Here is a 26,101-nt window from a genome sequence, read left to right on the forward strand (position 1 = left end):
GTAAGTCGCTTTGGATAAAAGCATCTGCAAAATGACCGTAATGTAATGTAATGTACTGCTAAAGCAGCCATTTATTTTAATGGTATGCATTACACCGCTTTGAGCATAATTATATCCACTCGCGTAATTGCACTTGTGTGTTAATTGTTCATCGGTGTTAATTGTTCATGTGTCTCAGATATGCACATCACTCAGTTTGAGGACAAATTGTGTTCACATTTAATTATTATAACAGTTTCCCAACATCACCTCTAAGTGTCGCCAAAGAATCAACAGCTGTAGAAAAGTGCATACGCCAGCCCTGAAGTTGGTGTGAGGCACCGCACATTTCCACGGTCATTTCGCTCTTGATACATCTGATTGTTGACATGAAAAGCTGTGTACACCACTTTTTTGTGAGGCCCCATTGTCATTCAGTATATTCAGGTAGTCAGTTTACCTCATTATTTGGGCACATAACGTTGCTGAACCTAGACCTTACCAACTCCAGCAACCCCAGTCAACATCTTTTCTTCTTAACCTCTTAAATAACTTGTTGTCAGCTAAAACATAATCAACTATGCAGTAATTATCCGATGGGAAGCTCTTACCTATTTGCTTAGTTAAATCCATGGGGTGACTTTTCTTTGGACGGGCATGGCAGTATTTGGGGAGTTTAAAGCAGACTTTGTATTTCATGTAAACACGTTAGATTGACCAAAATCATATGAAATTAAAGTTCTCAAAGCTAGGTAAGCACACCCAGATAATGCAGTTGGAGGTTGAATTACTCATCCATGTTTACCCACAAATAGCCTCAAATTAGCTTAGGCGCTCAACAACTCCATCATTGAGAAGGAAGAAGCTGGTAACAAACAACCACAATGGATAGCGCACATCTTTTTTTTTTTTTTAAAACGGTAAGTGTATACTAATACAGGCAAATTCCCAATAAAGCTACTCTCATTCAAATATTTTCCTGTTTTCTGTGTTGGACTTCTAACCTTGTCAGAAACTGTGACTGAAAATAAGCCAATTTTGAAGACCAAAAGCTTTTGCATTTTGGCTTAGTGTTTGTCAAATAAATATCTTGGTGAATATTCATCATATGTTGTTCACATGAGGTTGTACACATTCAGGACCTGGTAGGGAAAGATGTTTTTTTTTTTTTTTCGTCCCAGTACGTTAAACCTCAGAACTAACTAACTAAAAAAAAAAAAAGTATACTTTCTTTTTTTTAATTTAGCCAGTAATCTTTACCAACTGCCAGGGTTGCATCAGTGTAAGAGGATGTAAAGGAATCATGTAGGGACAAATTTTGTGATTATCAGCCAATTTTCGACACAGCTAATGTCTCCATGTCTGTTGAGGTTATTATGAATTACTTTGTGTATACCAACCTCAGGACTCTCCACAGGATCGGTTTCTGGTTCAGCCTCAGGTTCTTGTTCACGCTCAGATGCTAACACTTCAGGCTCAGCCGCTACTTCAAGTTCAGGCTCTAGAGATAAATATAAAATATATTTGTTGCAATAGGTCTGAGGAATCAATGCAGAGGTGCCTAAAAAGTATAGAGTTTAGAGTTACTACCATTTGCGCACAAATAATAACAGTATTGTTAGCTATAAACAAATTTTGATCAGTATGTAAGTTTGAAAATAACTCCATAATAAAGTAGATATTAATCCTTAATAAACAGGCACTGCTGTTTGTTGAAATGTTGGTATATTGTCTCACCCACTGATGTCCTGGTGATTTTTACGAGGGGGTGGACAGAAAATATCCACAGAAAGTGGAATGTTGCAGAGATTTGCGAATTCCCAACCCACCTCTCCAGCATTTCAGGATTTCAGTGAAGGTGTGTTTTTCAGGCAAGTTCATGCAAATCCACAATGGTTGCATATTTTTTGTGGAACACCAAACACAGGGCAACAACCCAAATTCATTAATGCTTCTACAGTTTTAGATTGAATGCAAAGCAGTGGCGGAGCCAGATAATCTTCATGTAAATCTCATTTGCACAAACGGAACCCTTGATTGAGAAAATTAGTTCAGAAAAAGTCTGTAATGTTAAACTTTATGAATTGCTTCATGAGAATTTTATATTTACATATTATAAGATTCATTTAATAGTTTTTCTTTTCTTTTATATATTTATTTAATTTTTATTGTATCCCATACAAATAAATCTATTTTTTCATTTTATTTGATTTATATTTATGATCGTAGTACCATTACGATAGTACAATTTTACGATTTCTTAACTGAACAATTTTGCACTTTATCTTTCTCTAACATCTCTTTGCAAATCTATGAGATTGATGATATATAAATCTGACAGGATTTCCTCAGTTCTTTAAATGGTAAATCGACTGCATTTATGTATCGCTTTTTTAAGTCTTGTTCACAACGTTTTTGCACTAAAAATGACATGCACCCATTCACACACAGCTAAATGTGTGATGTCTTCGTTTATACAGGATCACATGCTATGCAGTGCTTTTCTGTCACACCCATACTCACAGTCTAATAAACACTCTGAAGGTAACATTAGATTCAGTATCATGCCCAAGGACATTTAGAGGTGCACTGGGGAAGTGGGACTTTAACCACTGACTTTCCAACTGGCAGACAACCAGGTATTCTCGTAAGCTACAGCTTTCCACATTAGTGCCTTGAATTGATGTTGTTTGTATGTTTATTTGTTTTATTCATTTGCTTTTTAAACATAGAACATCAGTATTTTTTAATCTTAATAACTAATACAACAATATTTGATTGTTTTTGCTTTTTGTCTTTGTAAAGCAATTTGTGCTATATTCATTACGTATAAAAAAGGTGCTATATCAAAAGAAAGTCAAGTTGATTGATTTTTAAAATAAAATAGGATTTTCATGCAACTCAAGTTCTATGAGTGTAAGAGTAGCACTCTAATTCTAGTGTGGCTGGGCAAGAAAGGTAGCCAGCCTTATATGCACGGTGGCTATATCAGAGTAACCACGGCATTCACTGACAAACGCACCAAGTAGTGGTAAAGCAGTATCCTCTGCTACAGCAGCTTCAATCACTTCCTCAGTCACATCTTCCACAGGCACAGGGTCAGGCTCAAAAATTTCTGTAAACAAAAAGGTATAATATCAAACACAAAAAAGTCAATGTGTGAAGAAACGGCCAAGGACATTTTATCAAAGCTAACTTCTATTTATCTATTTTTTTTTTTATTATCATTTTAAAAGCATGTTGTTTTGATCATGAAGAAAATAAGCAGAACCAAGTGGCTGCGATGAACATGAATGCAAGGGCATATTTTTTCTAATTCTGATCACAAGCGCATCAATCATTTATGCATCTAGTCTTACTGCATTAAGGCCTGCAAGAATCAGTGGTCCCCATGAAGAGATCATCAGTAAGGTTAAGAAACAAATGGAACCATGTTGATATAGCTCTTATTACTTTTTGTGAGAATAAAGCAGCCCTCTGTATTTGCTGTATACATTGTAATTAAAGTGCCAGAATGTGCCATGTAATTTCTGAGCCGTCGTGCTTTCATGTACTTGAAAATGTTAAATTACGTTAAAAAAAAAAATGCAAATATAAAGTTTTTCATATTCAAGCACATCATCAATTAACTCCCATCTATAACTGAAATAGGATTATTGGATTAATTAAAAATTAGAACACGTGGAATAGTGGGTCATGGCAATTATAGAAATGTGCAAAATTGCAAGCTGACAGTAAAACAGAAACTGGCAGAAAAAACTAAATAAATGATGTCGAGAAACAAAAGAAGGGTTTCAGAAGATACTACACAAAAAGTGACTCAGACCTGACCAACCGATTCTGAAGTATTAAACCCAAATTTGCATAGCAGGCAGCCTAGGGAGGGCACCTCTAATATGAGCTGATTTTGTTTGGACTTTGCCAAAGAAAGCTGTGCTTTAAGAGAATCACTTCTCTTCCTTGTCAGACGTTGCTACCAAGTATACTTTTATCGACTATTGTGTTATCACACCAGATTTTTTTTCTTAGCAATCGTGTCTGTCAGGCATCTAGTAGTATTATTTCTCTTACTACAAACCTTACCCTATGTTATTAAGATTAATCCATTTGTCACTTGGCCACAGCTGGTCGATATGCTATTATGTGTGTGTAAAGTGTTGAGTGGCAGCTTGTGAGACAAGAGGTAAGAGAAAGGTAGGCCATAGAAAGAATAGTAGGCTTAATATTGTGCACTGATGGGCAAGGTCCATTTTGACCATTTTGTTCACTGCTTTTGCAACCGTTTCAGAAAAAGAAAACCACAAGCTTCTGAGCCAGTGATAGTGTGACGTTATATCATCACACAACACACTTTTCTTCTATCAATGAGTTTCTTTAATTGCCACCCCTCCCCTCGGGACAAATAAAGTTGTTTTTTTTCGATTGAAGAGATAATGTTAGGAACAATGTGTACATCAACGTATGAGTTACCTTCTTGTAAGGGTTCAGGTTCTGCAGTCTCCACAGGGTCAGCTGCCTTCTCGCTATGGGAAGTGACGACAACAGCTTTTTCTTTCAGTCCTACATTGAATGATGCACATGTTGTTGGAAGGATTTACATGTATATGTATGGTATAAATACAAGATATCCACTGTATTTGTTTTCAATACTTGAATAATAATATACTATGAATTCAGTTTCTGTGACATATTTGGGGGTAAAGCTGTATTTGTGAATAGTGTCAAACTTGCATGTGTAAAATCCAAAACATATGTCATCAGTCTGTGTGAAGTATGAACCTTAACACATGAAAAATCATGTCATAAGTAACTGTAAACATAACAAATCAATACATTTAAATGGCTTTGGGTTTCCTTTGCTGACACAAAGTTTAAGTCTGCGATTTCAATAACAGTAAATAATGACATGTTATGTTTTGCAATAAATCAAACAATAACCCCCTTGTGGCCCCACGTGTCCAGTACTGAATATTTCTTTATAAAAATTACCTTTGAAAAATCTTCTTTGGTATATATGCATTTGTTTTATAATTAAGAACAATATATGGTCCATCAAATGCACTGTTTGCTGCCGTTGAAAAATAAGTTAAGGCTCTATAGCAAGAGAAAAATACATGTGGATGAATTTGTGAAGGGTTCTGTATAACTTCATACACACTCGAGATTTTTCACAAAGTAAAAAAAAGAAAAAAAGAAAAAAAAGAAAGATCTGGAACTTTATTTGCAAGATAAAATAGTATACTTGTGAGACAAATCTCTCTTTTACGTTGCCACAAGCTTACACACTGGGGTCAATAATCTGAGATCTAGTAAAATCTTAAATAAGAAAATCACAAACACTGAAGTACATCAACATCATACTTAATGTTTTAGGGCATGTACATTTCACATCCTTCAACAAAGATGACAAATATAGTTGCTACAACTTTTATGCAAGTGTTTGGGCTAAGCTCCAGAGCATAAAATAACACTATTTAAAAAAAAATAAATGCCAGGATTTTTCAGATCACCTGCCTTGTATTTTGGTGTAAAATATTGACGGGCACAAACACCTTTGCAATCTGACCAAAAGTCTTGAAAAGTCTTGTAATGAAAATTTGTGGGAGGCATTATTGTGTAGGAAGACAACTGTCCACACATGTGACTGGACTAGGAGCTACTTCCATGGAAAAGTTGAGACAAACTTGAATACAAAAAATAGCTTTTCTAAAGCCAAGGATGGACTGAATGTGGCACTTTTTTATCCAAACTTTCTTTATTGATTTTTCAATTGTGGCATTCTGGACTGTTTATATTTATTTTCCCTTTAATGCAAGGCTCGGGAGACATTGAAATAGGCAAAAAAAAAACTCAACAAAAACTGAATAAAATATAACCATTTCTACCTTTCATCACACTATCTGTGAATGAGCACAAATTCTTCATACGAATGTATCGAACATAAAAAGATTAGAAAGATGAGTTTAAAAAACAAAAACGGTTTAAAATTATTTTATCATGTTAAACCATAGAAACTCTGTTAAACTCTTTGACTTTTCAGCCCAACAAAAGGAAATATTTTTTATATATATATATATATATATATATATATAAATATAAAAATCAGCCACTGCCATTGGTTGATATCCAATTTCTGCTAGACCAAGATCACAACTTCTAAACAAAATAGGTTTAGAATTCCTGTGCCTAATGTTTTCCTGAAGAAAATGCAACCTCTGCTGGCATCCGTTCCACAATTCTTCAGACACTTCACCTGAGCCTGCAAATACAAGCATATTTTCTAAACAGCAACCATATGGTGACACACAAATCCGGAACTTCTCTCTCAGTACGTGCCCGGTGGCAAAGACTTTTGTACCTCTGAATATTCTACAACTAAAAACTAAAAATGGTGTCAATGCTGAAAAAAAGGTTTTTCTAAATTTTTCTGGAAATTCACTGTAGCCAAACAAACACGGTTCTTTTTTTTTTGAGAAACATAAATATTTATCAAGTTCCTTTCTAATCAACACAATGGATAGATCTTTGAATAGCCTAAAATTGGTAAAAATTCTTTCATCTGATCTAAAATATAATCGTATTGCAAGTTTGAAAGTATTTGATGCCAACTTTCAGCAAGTTGATGCATGATACAAATACATAGAGTATAGGCAGCAATCAAGTTAAAAAATAGCTAACACCATTTTCCAATGGGATCAAATGATTCATGCAAAAACCAAGAAGCTTTGACTTCATTCCTTGCTTACTCTGTCAGTTTTGTCAGCTTTTTTCTTTTTTTCTTTAGCAGATTCATTCCTCGTCTCATCCTCATTCTGTGCTTCCTTTCTCTTCCCCTCCACTTTCTCATCCTTCTCTCCATCTTTTGCTCCCCCACCACCCCACTTATCTTCCTTGCCCTTTCCTTCCTTTTTAGCATCGTCTTGTTTAACTTTTCCCATTCGTAGTTTCTTCACAGCTTTTTCCATCTCCTCTTTCTCCATCTTCTCCTCCTCATCCTTCAGTTTGGTGGCCAATCTCTCCTTCACTCTCACAGTCATTTCCTTCCTCCCCAGCTCCATCTCCTTCTCCTCCTGTTCTTTTGCCAAGAGCTCTCTGACTTCAGCCAGGGCCAGCTTGGCAATCTTCTTGGCCTCTACGCGTGCATGGATGAGAGCCAGCTGCTGCTTTAGAGCTTCCCGGAGATTTAAACCCACATCCCTGGTTGAAGAGGTTTCTGGGATGGAATGATGAACAACACTGTTTGGTGTTTCACCAATCGGAAAACCATGAAAAGGTAACAGCTTTATATTGATTCACTTTGTTACTGAGCATCACACAGCAGGCACGAAGGCAGGCATTTGCACATCACTGGATGAATTCATGATAGCTAAAAAAGGAGGCATTGGCAAGTTTCTAATTTCATTTTATATCACGGTTTAAATTTCTTTTCCCATTATATTGTCCTGTTGTATGCATTTTTTTTCCTTTTTGTTTTTAATGAATCAAGGACATCAAGTACAGAAATCCCTCAGATTGTGTGCAATATGACAATCAAATAGAATTTCAAATCTACCCGAGGAAATACCCATCACTCTTTATCAAACTGAGGGGCTGTCCCAGCTGTCATTGTGCGGGAGGTGGTTTACACCCTGGACAGGATCCCAGTCCATTATAGGGCCACACAGACACAATCAAACATGCACACTCACTCCGAGGACAAATTAGAGACACCAATTAACCCACACACTCCACACAGAAAGGCCCCAGCTGGGATTCGAACCAGGAACCCTCTCGCTGTGAGGCAATGGTGCCAACTACCATACCACCATGCAGAGCTCCATATCTTATATCTTGTTTACAAATAACTTTTGGTGTTTTTTTTTTTTTTTTTAAATGGAAAAAGTATTTTATCCAGTCGAGTCAAAATAATATACACTGCTCAAAAAAATAAAGGGAACACCTAAACAACACAATGTAACTCCAAGTCAATCACACTTCTGTGAAATCAGCCTGTCCAGTTAGGAAGCAACACTGATTGTGAATCAATTTCACCTGCTGTTATACAAATGGAACAGACAACAGGTGGAAATGAGAGGCACTTAGCAAGACAACCCCTGTAAAGGAGTGGTTCTGCAGGTGGTGACCACAGACCATTTCTCTGTTCTCATCCTTTCTGGCTGATGTTTTGGTCACTTTTGCATTTTGTCAGTGCTCTCACCCCTAGAGGTAGCATGAGGCGGTGTCTACGACCCACAGAAGTTGCTCAGGTAGTGCAGCTCATCCAGGATGGCACATCAATGCGAGCTGTGGCAAGAAGGTTTGCTGTGTCTCTCAGCACAGTGTCCAGAGCATGAAGGAGATACCAGGAGACGTGGAGGGGGCCGTAGGTGGGCAATAACCCAGCAGCAGGACCGCTACCTCCTCCTTTGTGCAATAGGAGGAGCACTACCAGAGCCCTGCAAAATTACCTCCAGCAGGCCACTTATATGCATGTTTTTGCTCAAACAGACTCCATGACGGTGGTATGAGGGCCCGATATACACAAGTAGGGCTTGTGCTTACAGCCCAACGCCGTGCAGGGTGATTGGCATTTCCCAGAGAACACCAATATTGGAAGATTCACCATTGGCATTGATGCTATGGACCGGCCTGCCCGTTCCCCAGACCTGAATCCAATCGAGCACATCTGGGACATCATGTCTCGTTCCATCCACCAGCACCACAGACTGTCCAGGAGTTGACTGATGCTTTAATCCAGGTCTGGGAGTAGATCCCTCAGGAGAACATCCACCACCTCATCAGGAGCATGCCCAGGCGTTGTAGGGAGGTCATACAGGCACGTGGAGGCCACACACACTACTGAGCCTCATTTTGACTTGTCTTGAGGAATTTCCACTGAAGTTGGATCAGCCTGTAATGTGATTTTCCACTTTTATTTTGAGTATAATTCCAAATCCAGACCTCCATGGGATAATAATTTTGATTTATATTGATCATTTTTACGTTATTTTGTTCTCAACGCATTCCACTATGTAATGAATAATGATTTTTCAACTGGAATATTTCATTCATTGAGATCTAGGATGTGTTATTTTAGTGTTCCCTTTATTTTTTTTGAGCAGTGTATTTTAGAGCTATCACTGCAATGGTGAAGTACTGTGAAACCATAATTTTTGCTGAAGCTCACATAATTTCAGAACCACATACTGGCCCATGCCTCATTCAAAGCAACAGGAATCTCATGCCAATCTCTTTTTCTCAGAGCACTTTGTAGACACCTATAGTTTGTTATACTCTGTTGAAACAGGTGTAAACCATCATAGAACATAATTTACACCCATAGCTTACAAATGTGCTTAAAATGAGATTCTCTAGAAAAGGCCATATTAAACTAAGAAAATATAATAAAGTCCGGGCACAGTCAATCCAGATATTCATTAATGTCAACAAACCAACCCCGTTAAAACCAAATAATTCCAAACTTAATTTGTCAAAATTAGTTAATTAATACAAATGAGCAAATAAACACACATCTTGCTCAATTAAAGACCACAATGACTTGTGAGTAGGTCAAACTTTAAACATTAGTCCAACTCAAACTGTGTCAAAACACAGCTTAGGCTGCAGGACTATACCTTTCTTTACTCCTCCCCTGACCCCATCTCCAGGTTTTTCATCTAGTGTTGCATAAAGATAAGAGATAATCAGCTTTTTTACATGAAATATCTGAGCCATTATATAGAATTCAAACGATCACACTGGTTGACCAATAGCAGTTGTATTTTACATTTAAAAAAAAAAAGTTACATAATTCCATATATCATAGCAATTTTTAGGTCCACTTGAAGCTTCAAGCTTCCACAATTTGACTTCAGTTGTATTTAGCGTTGATTAAAAGAGATTTTAAACCTCAAGCAATACATTTCTTGCAGCACATCTCCAAACAAACTCCACCAAAGCGGTTCCAGTACAGATTTGGGGGCAGTGCCGAACTTGCAACTAGTTCTTTCCATTTCAACTGACAACATACTGGCTTCAGCCCCCAAAAAACAGGTGCAACATTTTACAGGGCCAGAGCAAAAAAGTTTTACATGAGAGCAATGGGTCGAGCTTATGGAGACCAACAAGACGAAACAAAATTATTTTGATGAAGAAAAAGTCAGAGTCTGTGTAGAATCTGGTCTGTTTTGCTTAAGAAAGAATTAAAAATGGATAAATAAAAATTGAGCTTCAAGCATGGATGTAAAGTTGAAGCTGAAGTGGAACAACGTGAGCTCAGCGTTACATCTTCCTACTGTTTAACGTTTTAATATTGCAAGTCATTTTGTAAATGCTGCCCAATGTGTCGCATAGAGCAGCATTCATAATCACCGTTTTCAACAAAATTTATAAACAGTGTTTGTAGCTATAGTTATGAACAATATTGCCATCTGGCGTTTTTAGATCCTGCGTTAAAAAGTTTTGATAAATACCATTTGCAGTGCCATTCAAATACCAGTCAGCATTGGGAAATGCAGGTGGGCGTTGTAGAGTTATTACAAGCATCGACTATTGTTTAAACAGAGTTAATAAAACTAGGTAAATGTTGGAAGATTAAAGACATGTAATGTGCACCTGTATATACTGCACTGTGATCAGGACACAATAAAAGGAAGGTTCAAGAAAGTATTGGAAGAGAAATTTAATGTGTCATATTGCTCTAGCACTAGCCCTGAACAATACTGCTAAAAAGCAGGCATCGATAAAATCCTAAAATTCCTGTTATTTATAGTTTTTAATTGTTAATTGAATTTTTTGCTCTTTGGCTCCCCTTACAGCTGTAGGATATGACACCACTTTTATAAAAACAAATCTCTATGCAAGTCCTGCAAATGTACAGCCATACAATTTGTTGTCATGTTGAAGAGGCCTCAAAGACGCCATCAAAGGCGCACAGAAATGTTAAGTGACCATCAAACAAGACAGTGTGATGCAGGGGTGGAAAGTAATGCCGTCAACAAGTATATCTCAGCCCCCGGGCACTCTAAGGCAGTTTCTGGCTTGAAAGGGCATAACAACACTGAGTTTATATCATATAGAGTCAGAAGAACATATTTTTAAGGATAACACACTTATCTAGTGTTGTTTTAAGTCAAAGCTGCTAAAAAGTTTAGTATAGCTCATGTCTTTCAGTTTTTGTTCTTAAAGTAGATGGAGTTTAATGAGTAACAAGCCAAGACAAGAGTTACTCCAACCCATAACAGGAAGTTAAACAGCCTGTATCTGCAATCTTAACATCCATTAAATTCATTGCAATTCTGCTGACATAGAAACCCCGTCACATACACAAGATAATAAACCTACAGTTAGTTTCAGCTCTGTAAGGGTATCTTCCTACTAGTCTTGTTTGATCCGCTTTAAAAAGATCAGAGTGGGTTTCCTCAGATAGTCCGCTTTGTTTGGGCAAGTGTGAAAGCTCATCCAAACTCTAGTGTGGACCAAACAAGCAAACTTTGGTCTGCCTTAATACATGCTCTCGGTTTACTAGCAAACGGACTATGCAGCGAACTAAAGAGAGGAAGTGATGTAGAGCGTAGTGCATTTTGGATAGACAAAAAAAAAAGTAAACCTAAACAAATGAAGGTGTGAAATTTTCTGGCATTTCCCCACCCAATCTGCCCAATAGTCCCTCGGACTATCCTAGTGTGAAAGCGAAAGATTGTTACAGCCATTAGCAGATTCAGCTATTCCAACTGTGCACGTTTACAAATCTACTAAATAAACTGGATTTTTTTTTAAAAAAGATTAAAAGGCTCTCATGACTGACAGGATAAGAGAAGGTTAAAGATGCTTGGATCTTGATTTCCACAAATCATAATCATCTTGGCTAAATAGATAATCTGATGGTCCCAGATCTTCTCCTTGGTCTCCTGTGGTGGGTGCATGTTTTTTTGTTTGTTTGTGTATCAGGTCCCCAGGTGATTTATGATGGCAATTGGAGAGAGCTCTTCAATAACAGCAATTATTTTCAGTAATTTCCACATGTCTTCCTGTGTTTGTGGTGGCCTACATAATACTCGTTAAATTGAAACGAAAATCCTAAACAGTTTCGGGTAAAGTTAAAATATACCAAGTGTATTATATGGACAAAGAACAATAATATAATATTTCAATCCACATAGTTCTAAAAATTCATGCGAGGCAACAATTGTACCTGTCCATGTCAACGAGGAAATAAGCACTGTCTACTGTCCACAGGCAATTTTCTAGTACAAGTGTTTTGTCACAAACTGTAACAGTGGTGGACAGATATGCTGCTTGAGGTTTCCTTTGGCATACATTTTTTCAAATGCATTTTGTAACTATACATAAAAGGCAGAATGAATCAGTAATTATCTTTTAACATGATGAGCAGAATTTTGATTTGAACTGTGACAAAGCTTAACAGATGCAAATTACATCTGACTGAGATCACATACAGGGAGAAGTACCTCCCGATGTGGTGTGCTCTTTCCAATGGCACGCGGAATGAAATCCAGGTACAGCTGGCATAATCCTACCAGCTCGAAGAATTGGTACAACACAAAGTCAAGAGCCTTGATCTTAACACAGGTTAAAAAAAAGTGCACAGTTCAAAACTTTAGAGTTAATGTTTTCAGCTTTGTTTTTTTACATTCTGCAGCAACAGAAAAGAAAGGGACAACAGAGCAGCTATCCAAGTGCAAGATTCATTTAAAGTTGTTTAAAACATTGCCAACAAGTGTAGAGAAAAGTCATATATCAATACTTTAAAAACGCTAAATAACTTATAAAAATGTTCCTGAATATCAACTATGTCCAGGCATATGAATCCACATAATGCAATATAACTTCTAAAAAGAATTTAATCTAAAGATTCTGCTAATACATAAATCAATTTAATCAAGTTTGACAGTTTTTGAGGGGTAGTGTAGATGAAACCTGGGTGAGGCCGACAACACGCAACTAGACTGGAAGTATTGGTATCCAGAGTGACTGGTTGGGTAAAGTTGCCAAAACCTGCAAAAGTAGGCTCAGAACAAAAAAAGCGCTGCAATAGTTATTTTTTTTAACACTGTAGTGTCTGTAGGACTTTTGAGGCCATTCAGCTGGCCCTTCAGGTTGCTGCAGCTGACCAAGAGTTACTGGTTATGTAAGCCAACTATGACAATCTTTTGCCCCCGATTTTCATCATCTTTGGCTCCTCTTCTTTTAACCTCTCCCTCATCTTCGTCATCCTCCTCCTCATGCACGTTCATGACTCTTCTTGAAGCACCATGCTCTTCAACACCCTCCATGGACTCCAGTGGGTTTATAAGACCATACAGGAAATTGAAGATACCGTTAAACCAATGAGAGTCACCTTCCTCCACCTCTTCTAACCAATCCAGAGCCTTGGCTTCACCCTGACCATCAGCCTCACTGGTCAGGCCTATGCAAACAGGGTTGGGGGGGGGGGTGGAGATATGGCCAATGGGGTGGGAGGTTAAATATGTGGGATTGAAGGATGTTATGTGAAGAGGTGGTGGTCGTAGTGGTGGGGGGGTGGGGGTGTTGAAAGCATAAGAAGGTGGAAACAAATAAAAGACAAAATGTACTGAAGAGGGTGAGGGGGGAAAAAAGGAAAGAGAGGGAGGGAAAGAAGAGGAGAAGGTAAGAAAAGCTTTAAGAGTAGGTTAGGCAGTGAGGGTACTACTCTCAGTCTATCATAGCCACAGAGACTGGCTATCTGAGCATGATTAACAAAATTTATTTATTTATTTATTTTTATTTTTTTAAATCACTTTGTTCTAGCTAAAGCCATTATGTCATTATGGTAAGCAATAATATGTGCAAAAAAAGGCTGAATTTAACAATCATAATGCATTATTTGACATTCCTTACAATGTGCAAATATCCTTGGAAACAGACAAAAAGACACAGAAAGGAAGGAAAGTTGAAGTTGGATTTTCAATGACCTGAGGTTGCAGGACAAAAATTAAAAACTAATATGTGCAAATACTTTGCTACAAATTAGGAGGAATTAGATTTTAATACAAAGAATACTTACTCCACTTTAGATAAACTTACTTTATATTGATTAATTTAAGCAGGCATTATTGCAGACAAATTTCTATTGACACATCTTACAAAACTTCTATGGTTCAATAAAAAATAATTGAAATAATGAGCCAAATAGAGACATGTTCTAATGCATAGAAGTTAAAAACGCACAAAAATTTTAACAAAATAAAGGGTATATCATGCATACACAAGGGAATGAGCATCACAATGCCAGGAAGCAAATAGCATTGCTTTGTAAAAAAGGTGTAAATGGAGGCCTATACCATTAAACCTTAAATGGTACTGTTCGATAGAGTGCATTTTCTAGTTACCATACTGTATCTTAAGAATAGAAATTTGTTGAGGAAAACTGCCTGAGCCATCCCCATCACTTTGTCTGGGTACACAACCCGTAGCAAAAATTATGTAATCACCGCACTTAGAAGATGTTCATCCAGTCTTTATTTTCTAAAAAAATATAAACAGTTATGATAAAGGTATTAAGAAATTACATAAGAAATTATTTACTAGCTAACCATTCTGGCTTTGTAGCACATTTTGAAACCTTTTCTTTTTTTGGTGAATTAAAAAAAAAAAAAAAAAAAATAGAATTACTCAATTGTGAAGAAAAAAGTTATGAAATCACAGGGTAATTTGCATTTCTTCTTGGCAGGAAACATGGCCCCAACAAGTGAGCTACATGTCGAGACAATGAAATGGATAAGAAAACTCCTTCAAGAAAATAATTTAACTGAGAGTGGAAAAAGATGTTGGTTGTTCTGACCCAAATTAATGACGGGCATGAAAACCTCCAAAACCTGGACTCAACCCTGATATCATGGCAAACTTTTGGCCCATCTGTTGATGACGTCATGATTTCGTGCCGGCTATATATAGTGGCGCAAGTCGATGCGCCAGTAGTTTTTAGTAGCAATTTTCTCCATCACAGAGGTGTCGCTGCTATGTGAAGGTTACCGCTACTCTACAACGAAGAAAGTCGAGAAGAAAACAATGCCACTGTCAAGAGCAGGAATACTGTCATCAATGGTACTGCTGCAGTATCTAGATCATTTTAATTTTTTAATTCAGTCAATAGAGGTGAAGGTCTGAAGCCCCCAGCATCACCACTTCGAGTCTCTGCCCTCTTCTTTGCCTTCACGCATCTGTCCCATAACTTCTTCCACACATTCTTACAGAACTCTCCCTCTTTCCCCAAAGTTCTGCCAATCTCTGTCCACGAGTTTTGGGAGTTTACGTAGTCCCTGTGCTGTTTCACTGCAGTTTCGTACAGGTGCCTGTACAAACGCACCTCCTGACTGAGCCTGGTCTCACATTGATCCATCCGGTTTGTCGTTCTCGGCGCAGCCAAGTTACAAAAATCGACTGGTGCACGACAACGCGCTGCGCCGTCTTTTCAAGGCAAGCGCCATGCCTGAAATGTCATTTTGACGTCACGGGCCGCCACCGCCGTGAGCGACGCGTCAACTGTAAATCCGCCTTTACTCACTGACTTGCTCCATCGCCACAATCCATCCCGCGGCCTCCATTCATCCGATACTAACCTCCTTACTCCAACATTAAAAACCAAGCACCGAACCTGAGGCAACAGAGCCTTCTCTGCAACTGCCCCCTCCCTCTGAAACTCTCTCCCCAAACACATCCGTGACTGTACTGACTTGCCCACCTTCAAATCTCTGACAAAAACATACCTTTTTAAAATTGCTTTTAATGTTCAGCTCAGTCTGGGTTTTTAGTGTACTATTTTAAATTGTTTTGCTGATTAAATGTTCTTTTTATGTAAAGTGTCTGAGTATCTAGAAAAGCTTTTAAATAAAATTTATTATTATTATCATTGTTCATCATCAACCTTGACAACCTTCACAACAGTGTCAATAACGTCGGCAAACTCATTTCTTTGGTGGCAAGGGATTCCCTGTGTAGCATGCAGTGCTACACTTTAGGAGCGACTTTTTTGACAAGCATCATCAGCCCACTCTTTTGACCAGTCATGGCGCGTGCCCAGTCAGTACACAAGACGGCACACTTTGCCCAGCTTATGTAATTTTCTCTACGAAAGTCATCAATCACTTTGGAACATTCAGCACTTGTTGTGCGTTTCGGAAGCTTCTTATAAAACAAAAACTCCTCACACATTTCGTCTTGGTCAACAAAGCGCACAAATGCCAAGAGCTGTGCATCTTTGGACATGTCCACCGAGTCATCCAATTGGGAGTGCGAATGCATCCGCTCTTTTTAGTTTTTCAACCATCTGCAAGTCAATGCCATTAGACTTATCCGGTGGGCAATTGTTGTGTCTGACAAAGGGATAATCTGCCACTTTTTTTTACATAATCATCACTCCAAACATAGTCTTGCACATATCAGTGGCCACAGGCAATATAAAATCTTCAGCGATTGTGTACGTTTTTTTACACTGAGCAACCCGAAGAGCAACTTGATATGAGGCTTTCGAAGCAAGGTCTCCTGCTTTTGATGATTTTTTCTAATAATTGTCCATTGGCCTGGGAGAGTGTGCAGACGAGCCTGAAAGTAGCCAAGTGGTTTACCTTGCAAGTGGGCGCGATTCATCTCAAAATGTCGCTTCGATGGCTTCATGCTTTCATTTCGATAGCGTCACGACACAGTCAACACACACCGGCAATTCCACTCCATTGGTTTCTTTGAATGAAAATCCAAATTTCCAAAACATTTCTGAATATTTTTGACTCTTCTCTCTCTTGCGTTTTTCCACTGCCCCTGGGGCAGGTGCTGCAGAGGAGGCGGCCTCAGGACAAGCACCTGTGGCAGAGGTTGATGGAGTAGCTGCAGGATCTTGAACTTGAGGCCTTTTTACTATGATAAATTTATCCATTCTGCTTTTCTTCACTTCACTTCATTCAAACTAGTAGCTAGCGTTAGCAAACACCTTTCGCGTCTTCTTTTTCTTTTCCCTCCGATAGCAGACGCTCACGTCATCAGCTTTACATCCATATGTGGGCAGCATGAGACAGAATTATCTAAATTGCCCTATGTGTGACGGATTTCATTTCCAATTGTGTCCTCATGCCAATGTTGTATAAGAAAGTGAAAGATGAAAAGATTTTTCCCAGATTGTATTGCTACCACAGTGAAACATGATGGAGCGGGGATAATAGTCTGGGGTGCATTTTCTTTTGCTAAAGTTGGTGACCTTATCAGATATGACCAAGCTTCAACTTCCAGTCTACAAAAGCTTTCCCCTCGTGAAAACAATATACATTACATACATATACAATATACATACAATATTCAAACATTATCTTTCAGCATGACAATGCACATGTACATATTGCTTGAGTAAAAATAAAAAAAATAATCTCTTTGGAGCAGAAGTCAAAAACTAGCATGTTATGGCCAGGAATGAGTCCAGATCTCAATCCAATTGAGCATTTATGGGCTTGTATAAAGGCAGATTAACTGAGAAGCAGTTTCCAACAATGAGAGCTTAAAGGGAAAGTATACACAGTTCTAAATGCAGCAGGCTTTGCAGAAGCTTTCCAAAAGGCAAATTTTGTTCAGTTCTGTGAAACAAGTTGGTGATATGCAAGATTGTGTTGTTTGGTTAGAAGTCCTGCACACTGGCAAATTCTCACCAAATTTTATAGGTCTCCTTAGGAGTGGGGTCACCTGTTAGCACCAGTCAAGACTGCCATGTGTAATAACGGCATCCTATTGTTTTTATTGTGACATTTCAAAATGGAGAAGAGAAATGCACATTTGTCTTCACTACTCTCCATGTAAATGAACATGTGAGCAATGAGACTTCACATAACATTTCTAGGTAGTCATCTAGTACAACATTTCCCAACCCTGGTCCTCAATGCACCCATTGTCAAAGGGCCACAATGATGTGTTCAATGTATCACACCTGATTCAAATACACTGGTTAGCTCTTTAAACTCTGCAGAAGACCCATTCATTTGAATCAGGTGTGCTTTACTCCATAGTGACTTATGTGTTGATTTGCTTACCAACCTGATATCAGAGGCAAACATACCATTTTAATAGGCAGAAAACAATAAATGGTACAAAAACAAATATTCAGCTGCTAATAAAAAGTGCAATAAAAAGTACTTTATGCAAAGTTCAACATTCTTCTGAAATTGAGCAGATTTGCAAACCGTAGAGCCCTGCCACAATACAAATGTACAAATGTCACTGTGGTTTTAGAAAGAATAAATGCTGAACTGTTTAAAGTCATGCACTGAAGAAAACTTATTTCTCACTAAAATTTGAGCACTCGTGAGTTTCAGAATATGTTGTTTTCACACCGAAAGTGCCATGTTTAAACTTGTTTTAACAAGCTGGGGTACACCAACTACAGCAAGCCAATTAACTTCTTTCCTTTTGCCAGTAATTTTAGTGTATTCAGAAACCGTCAGGTAACTACCACTACCTCTCAGCAGACAAGCTTGCAAATATGATCTCCTGAAAAGACGACATTACACATTATTCTACAATTTCTGATAGACACAGCGATCTGCGAAAATCATTAATGATATTTTTGATAGTACTATGAACATCAGCACCACAAAGCGGAACTGATCAATCAATCATCTCATTTTGTCTATGAGCTGTTGCTGTCAATTTCAGAACATCCATGTGAGACATGTGAGACATGTTTGGTATATGTGCGTTTCTGTCAAGGAAAAGTGACCTCTACCAACTGTAGTTCAGAGTGCAGTGCTTAAGGTGTGGATTCAAGTTACCAAACTTTGACTCAAATCAGAGGTGTCAAGAAAATTGACAAAGGTCAAAAGGTCCAAGTTGAGTTGCGCATGTAACTCCTTAAAGGGGAACTCCGGGGCATTTGAAGCGCATTTCCATTGCAAGAGGTTGTCAAATACTGATAGTAGGACACAGAGAGGTGCAAATCTGCGCTCCCTGTGTGGAGATCGCGCTGTTCGCACACCCTGTCATGCGAGGCTAATACGTGGTGGCTAAGGGGCAAGAGCTAAACCTTCCACGTAAAACAACAACTTGCATACTGCAGAAACGTCACACCACTTTATAAACCATCCGACAATAAAGTCACAAGCCTTACCATCAAAACCATATGCATGGTTCTCACATTACTGGCATGGGGACGTTACAAAATAACTTTATAAACAGCATGTAACTCACCGGATTTTTGTACACTCACGCATGTGAAAGCCCAAAAGAGTCGATGGACGATAATCCCATATACAAAACAATTATCTTCTCTAGAAAAACTGCGTTCAAGTATTTAAAACATTACAACAATACATGCCCAGTAATATTGTTTTAATGTTTTAAATACTTGAACACAGTTTTTCTAGAGAAGATAATTGTTTTGTATATGGGATTATCGTCCATCGACTCTTTTGGGCTTTCACATGCGCGAGCGTACAACCAACCGGTGAGTTACATGCTGTTTATAAAGTTGTTTTGTAACGTCCCCATGCCAGTAATGTGAGAACCATGCATATGGTTTTGATGATAAGGCTTGTGACTTTATTGTCGGATGGTTTATAAAGTGGTGTGACGTTTCTGCAGTGTGCAAGTTGTTGTTTTACGTGGAAGGGTTAGCTCTTGCCCCTTAGCCACCACGTATTAGCCTCGCATGACAGGGTGTGCGAACAGCGCGATCTCCACACAGGGAGCGCAGATTTGCACCTGTCTGTGTCCTACTATCAGTATTTGACAACCTCTAGCAATGGAAATGCGCTTCAAGTGCCCCGGAGTTCCCCTTTAAGACAATTCAAAGGAAAATTAAATGAAGAAAAAAAAAAAGAAACATATTCCCAAAAGGTAAATCATGCTGTTACAGTTGTGTATCTATTTTTTAAACAATCATCATTAGCTTTATTATGAAGAGTCATTGCTGCTCGAAAGAAGGACCTCGTATATCTCCATGTTACAGAGGAGTTAAGAAAGCCTCACACTGATCACATTCCGTTATTTTAACACAATGTTATGAAGATGATTGGAACTTGTGCAGCATTCTTCTTGTACAATCAGGTCCGGGGACTCCTCAGAAGTCGCCAGTATAGAGCCGTCCGACTTTATCAGTTTGTTCAGTTTCTTTGGAGCATTGGCTCAGATGCTGCTGGAGATGGGGGAGGAGCATGCCAAGTGTTGATCTGAGCTGAGGCTTCCATCAGTCTGATCCTCTTTCACCTTAAAGCCTGTGATCTTTCTTATCCTTGACTACACGCCTCTCATGTTGTTCTGCTCAACTTTACTTCAGCTTTTTTTACTCAAGCTTTTTTCTGTACCTTCTTTCCCCTCTGTCACTGGTAATCCAGGTTTGTTATTGGGGAAGGACCTTGCTGTCCTTGTGGGAATAATGCTCTCCATACAGAGGTTATAATCAACAAACTCAGTCATGGCATTGATATCATCTCCATGTTGCTCACAGAGTGTATTCCAGTCTGAGGGCTCAAAGCGTCCCTGCACGTAATCTTCAGCCGCCCGAGACAACTTTTTCAAAGATCATACGTGACAGGTCCGTGACAGGTTTTTGCTTAAAGCTGCCGTCGGCAGGTTTTCAAAATTCCGAGTCTAAAGTCGGAAAATTCGAACTGATACAACTTTCAGGTCCCTCCCCCTCTGTGGACGAGATTGTGCACGTGAGTTCACACCAGTGTGCGCGCACACAAGCTGGGGAAAGACTCACGCTCAGCATGGAAGACGTGGTTGGTGACTGTTCTGCTCAGATAATAGATAAATAATAAACCTAACGTGATTGGTTTAAAAACAGCCGGGAGCGCTCGATTTTTGCAAGCACGATTACAGGCTTCAGAGGGAGCTACAGAATTTGGGATTTTTCCTTAACAGCCTATTTAATATTCTACTTCCAGAATCCCATGACAGTTCAAGCTAATATGACTAAAAAAAAGTTGCCGACGGCAGCTTTAACAATGGGTGGATACTTACTCTTGGATTAAAAATTTGTTGAAAGGCTTTTCAACCACATTAATATATATTTTAGCACAAATAAGACACCTAGACCACTAAAAGGGAAAAAAAAAAATTGGACTAATTGAACGCATTGCTCAAGTAGAGAGATTATAGACCACATCCCCCATTTCCATCCCCAGATTAATATTGAAAACGTCTCTCACTCCAGTCAGAATTCACTTACTACAGATCATGTTGACTTAAATTATGCACAAATTTAAGGTTAATTTGACTCTGTATATAACAAGGTCAATGGGAAGTGTAACCAACGGCTGACTTGGTACTTTTGGATGCCTTAGCGCGTCAGGCTCTGGGAAGAGAGCGTGTGTTTCGAGACCGTGTAGATATCCTTGTGGAGACAGACAAATGGCTGACATCACAATTTAGATTGCCAAGGACTGCGCTGCTGCAAATATGCAGCTTGCCAGATACACAACTGCAGAGAGAAACACGCCGATCAAATCCAATTCCACCACATGTCCAGGTCCTCACCACCTTTGGATTTGTGGCCACAGGTATCTTTCAGAGTGAGATTGGAGACAGATCGGGTGTGTCCCAGTCCTATGTGAGTCGTGCGCTCCCCTTGGTCATTAAAACGCTCATCAGTTTATCACCTATGGTTCATCAAATTTCCATACACCGCTGTCAAACAAACTGCTCTATAGCCCAGAGAAGGCATTCCAGATTATTCTGGTATGCTGCGTTTTGCACAATGTTGCCATGAACGAAGGTCTCCCACTATTTAAACCAGCCCAGGCAGACAGCATAGACCCAGGCCTCATGGACCGCCCCATCAAAGGGCCATCATGATGAGGCAATTGCACGGCTTTAGTTGCAGTCATCGAGCGCCTTGATGTCGTTCTCATGACTCAACACTTCCTGGCACAGGAGATGGGAAACATAGCCTTATATGGCATTATTTTGAGTGTGGAGTATGCTAATTTACTATTCTCCTGCACGTGCACTTAAATATGCACTGGTGGCACTCATCATTTACGCAGGTCGTTTACACCCTTTTCCGAAGTTAAGAGCGTTTGTTGAATCCGACGTGTTCGTACGAGACCTTCATACGAAAAAAGTGAGAGAAATTTAGAATAAGAATACGAAAATGTTCTCGCATGAGACCCAATGGGTGGGTAGTAGGGGTGAGGAGCAGAGGTGGGAGAAAGTCCCTATGTTGCAAGTCCAAGTAGAGTCTCAAGTCTTTGCTCTCAAGTCTCAAGTAGAGTCTCAAGTCTTTGCTCTCAAGTCCAAGTCCTAGGATTTTTGTTTTCGAGTCCCAACCAAGTCCTAAGATTTTTGTTTCGAGTCCCAACCAAGTCCTAACAAATCGATTATAATTAATGATACGGATCATGACCACGCCTCAATTAAGTTGTTTATATTTTATTGTTAATGTTCTGCCACTTATTCATTTGTTTATTTTTATTAATATTGTGTTTAGATGCTTCGTCAATATAAGCACTACCTTCTTGTGCCAATAAAGCTATTTGAAATTGAAAAAAATTGGGCGATGTCCTTAGTATCTTTTTTTGTGTGTATTGGCATTAATTATCCAGCCAAGACTGATAACAGGAGTGCATTTGTAAATCAATAGACAATAGACTTTGGGAGGTATTTCTCCTTTTATTTCTACACAAACTTGCTGAAACTTGCACATAAAAAAAATCATTAAAAAAAAAAAACACCATTCAAAACCAGCTGCACCCAGATATGACCAGGTTGAACCACTGGTCTGTTAGCTAGGGGTGCAACGGATCAAAAATCTCACGGTTCGGATCGTTCCTCGGATCAGAGTCACAGATCGGATCATTTTTCGGATCAGCAAAAAAAAAAAAAAAAAAAAAAAATAGACAAGACAAATAAACATGTTTTGTCTTTTTGTTTATTAACACTTTTAAATTATTAAATTGAAATATATAAAATCAACTTAAAGTGCACAATTAACATCTTCTTTCAACATAATCAAAGAAAAACAACTTAAAGTGCAACATAAAAATACACCGATAGCGTTTGTGATCGCTTTAGCCCGGTCGGATTGTGAAGGAAGGGGCTGCTTAAATGCCGCGGTGATGAGCGGTTGTTGAGCCGCTTTCGGTTTCACTCCTGTCAGTGAAACACCGGGGTGATGTCGCTGCAAATGCGTGGCCATGCTCGATGTGTTTCCACTGTTGTGTGGCTTTCTTGTGCCACAGTGCCTAGACACCGTCACGGTTTTATCCACCAACCTCTTTCCTTCTTCATTAAATTTGACAGGGAAGCTAAAATGCTCCCAAACAGGGGATTTAAATGACGTGGGGCGTTCAAGCTCTTCTGTTCCTCCGCTCGCCATGACCACACTGTGTTGCAGGTTAGGGGTTTTCTTTATGTTAGCTATCGCTATGTCAGCTACGTGTTATGTCTGTGTGGTAACCTAGGCGACAGGTTTGTGTGGCAGCGCGAGTATATGGAAACAGACGTAGCACTAGAGGCAGCAGTTATCGTTACAGTAGGCCTAGTCACCGAAGTCTAGCCTACTTTTATTTTCCATGCCCACTGTTCTACGTGTTGTACGCTGAGGGCAATAAATCACAAACGAGCCATAGGACTGTTTGCTTATTGAAGAGGGAACTGTTGCAGACTTTTACCCAGAGCGTGGAAAGTAGCCCTGTCCCTGGAACTAGCAGGAATTATAACGGCTGTGTGAGGACTGAACATGCGCACAATTTTTTTTTTTTCATAAATCAATCCGCGGATCATGTGTGTGCCGAACCGAAATAATTGATCCGAACGGATCACGGATCAATGATGATCCGTTGCACCACTACTGTTAGCTGTGCATAAGGTAACGTGACGTAGTGACGTGACGTAGTGACGTGACGTAGTGACGTGACGTAGTGACGTGACGTAGTGACGTGACGTAGTGACGTGACGTGGCGGGCGGCGTGAAGTTCAGGCGGCGTTCAGGTGTCACTGACGGCTGGGATTTCTGGCTGGTTGCTAGAGTATTGATGCAACACTTTTAAAAAATATTTTAATATTTGTGCTTCCTGCATGTGACTTGACTCAAGTCCAGAGGGTTAAGTCCAAGTAGAGTCTCAAGTCTTTGCTCTCAAGTCCAAGTAGAGTCTCAAGTCTTTGCTCTCAAGTCCAAGTAGAGTCCAAGTCTTTTTTAGATTTGGTCAAGCAAGTCTCAAGTCATCAAAATCGGGACTCGAGTCCAAGGCAAGTCTCAAGTCTCGAGTCCAAGTCCCCACCTCTGGTGAGGAGAACCAGATTGTGGTCTGATTTTCTAAAAGGGGGCAGGGTAGAGGAGATGTATTGCATCTTTTACAAAAAAAAATTTTTATTTTCTCTGTTGGAGCAGTTGACAAACTGGTAAAATGTTGAGATTTGAATAAAATCTCGAGATTTGAATAAAATCTCAAAAAATTGCCATTAGGGTTATTGGGATGCATTGGGATGGGTTTTTGCTTATGAAGTTAGACTGTGTCCGCAGGGGCGCCACGTAATAAACACCACTATCAGAATAACATAGGTGAGCTCTCTTGATAGATAATATGAACGCAAACATCAAGGTTCAATGTCCCGGGTACAGATCCATATCTTCGCAGTGACACGTCCAGGATTTCACCACCTGTTTTTAAATAAGCACGTACTTGCTTTTGCTGTTCCTAATGTTCTTGTTTTAAAGCCTGGTACAGAGTCGTTGGCCTCTTGAGCAGTCCAAACTTTGCAAGCAATCCGACATTTCCCATCAGTATCAAGTGAAGACCTGACCTGGACTTCCTCCACTCATTTCTCAATCTTGCTCCTGCCCTACATCTACAAAGGTTCTTCTTAAAATTGTTGGGCGAGCCTTTTCTGAGGGTTCAGTTGACATTTGGAAAGCTGAATTAGCTGCTCCCATTTGTATACGACTTCTGAGTTGGCACAGCAACTCGTTATAACAGATGTCAAAAATATGAGGAAAATCCACTCTAACAGCAAAGCTTTTCAAACCAGTGCAGAAAAATCTTTCAAAAATCTTTTTTGCTGAAAGTAGCGCAATATAGACATTTCTATCAGAGCTGAAGCAACTTGCTGCCAACTTCGGTACAGTACATTTCTAGAAATTAATAATGATATGATAAAATCAATGACTCATGACTTAAAGCAATGCAATGTAACTTCTAAATAAAAAACAATTATGGAGCTCCCCCTACAGGCTTGGAGGTAATGTACGGTTACACTGTCGTAAATACAACACCCTTTCGCTTTCACGTTTGTTGACGAACCGGCGAGGAGTCAGAAGGTGCAAGCTATGTCGACCGAGAAGGTAAGAGTAATCAAATGTACCTGGGAGCGTGAGAGGGGTCTATTTATTTTTGCGGTAGGTGTGCCAGAAAGCAAGTTGAAGTACTTCCGCTCAGCTCCCGGGCCACTCCCGGGCCTGTCCAGCAAAGTTACATAGCGCAGTTATTCCAACTCAGACCCCCGAAGGGCATAGGAGACAGGCCAATCGTAATATTAAAACTCATTCTAGCTGCACAATTTTTTTCAAGCTGTTATTTTAAGGTAGAAATGTTACATAGTATTGCTTTAACATGGATTTTAGCCTAATGACTCCTTGTTCAAGGCATCTCCAAACAAGGCCAGGGACTGGTACAAGACCAGGGACTGGTACAAGACCATGAGTCGTTTGGAAATAAATAAATCGATTAAATGCCTTGAATAATAAGCAATGACAACAAATACTAATTGCTTCGAACTGACATTGAATGCAGCATATCAATATGACTGCAACTTTCAGGTAGTTTTTGGACCCACAAGTTGGTTTTTGCCCGTTTTTTAAAGTAGACTTCAAGCGCCATAAAGGGAATGTAAACAATTTTGCAAATAATGTCTGATCCGTCTGGCAAAAATTCAAGTAATGTGACTCACTACCCGTTCTATCCACTATCCATTCTCAGCCAGCGGTTAACTGTTGTGATTGTCCAGCATCCCTTCAGTTATGATATAATACCCAAAATATTCCCAGAGAGAAAATTAATTCTTCTATGTCTCAATTTTCCTCTTGAATATGTCCATCATTGATTTCATTTCCCTTTTTTTAAAATACCTCTGCAAGGTACGTTTCTGGTTGAAGCAACAACTAGTTGTACTGAATTAGAAGTTCAAG

General features: G+C 39.1%; 1 protein-coding gene across 7 annotated transcripts in view; it reads right to left on the reverse strand.

The window, feature by feature from the left end:
- The window catches only part of asph (aspartate beta-hydroxylase), a 61,120-nt gene that overhangs the window by 24,013 nt on the left and 11,006 nt on the right, over window positions 1-26,101 (reverse strand). For all 7 annotated transcript variants that reach the window (XM_075484084.1, XM_075484082.1, XM_075484083.1 and 4 more), the window contains 3 exons: window positions 4,450-4,539; window positions 3,002-3,094; window positions 1,380-1,480 (listed from right to left, as the gene is read on the reverse strand). In XM_075484084.1, the coding sequence (XP_075340199.1) occupies window positions 1,380-1,480; window positions 3,002-3,094; window positions 4,450-4,539 (284 nt within the window). The remainder of the gene's footprint in view (window positions 1-1,379; window positions 1,481-3,001; window positions 3,095-4,449; window positions 4,540-26,101) is intronic.

The sequence above is a fragment of the Odontesthes bonariensis genome, chromosome 14, assembly GCF_027942865.1.
Source record: "Odontesthes bonariensis isolate fOdoBon6 chromosome 14, fOdoBon6.hap1, whole genome shotgun sequence".
Lineage (NCBI taxonomy): Eukaryota > Metazoa > Chordata > Actinopteri > Atheriniformes > Atherinopsidae > Odontesthes > Odontesthes bonariensis.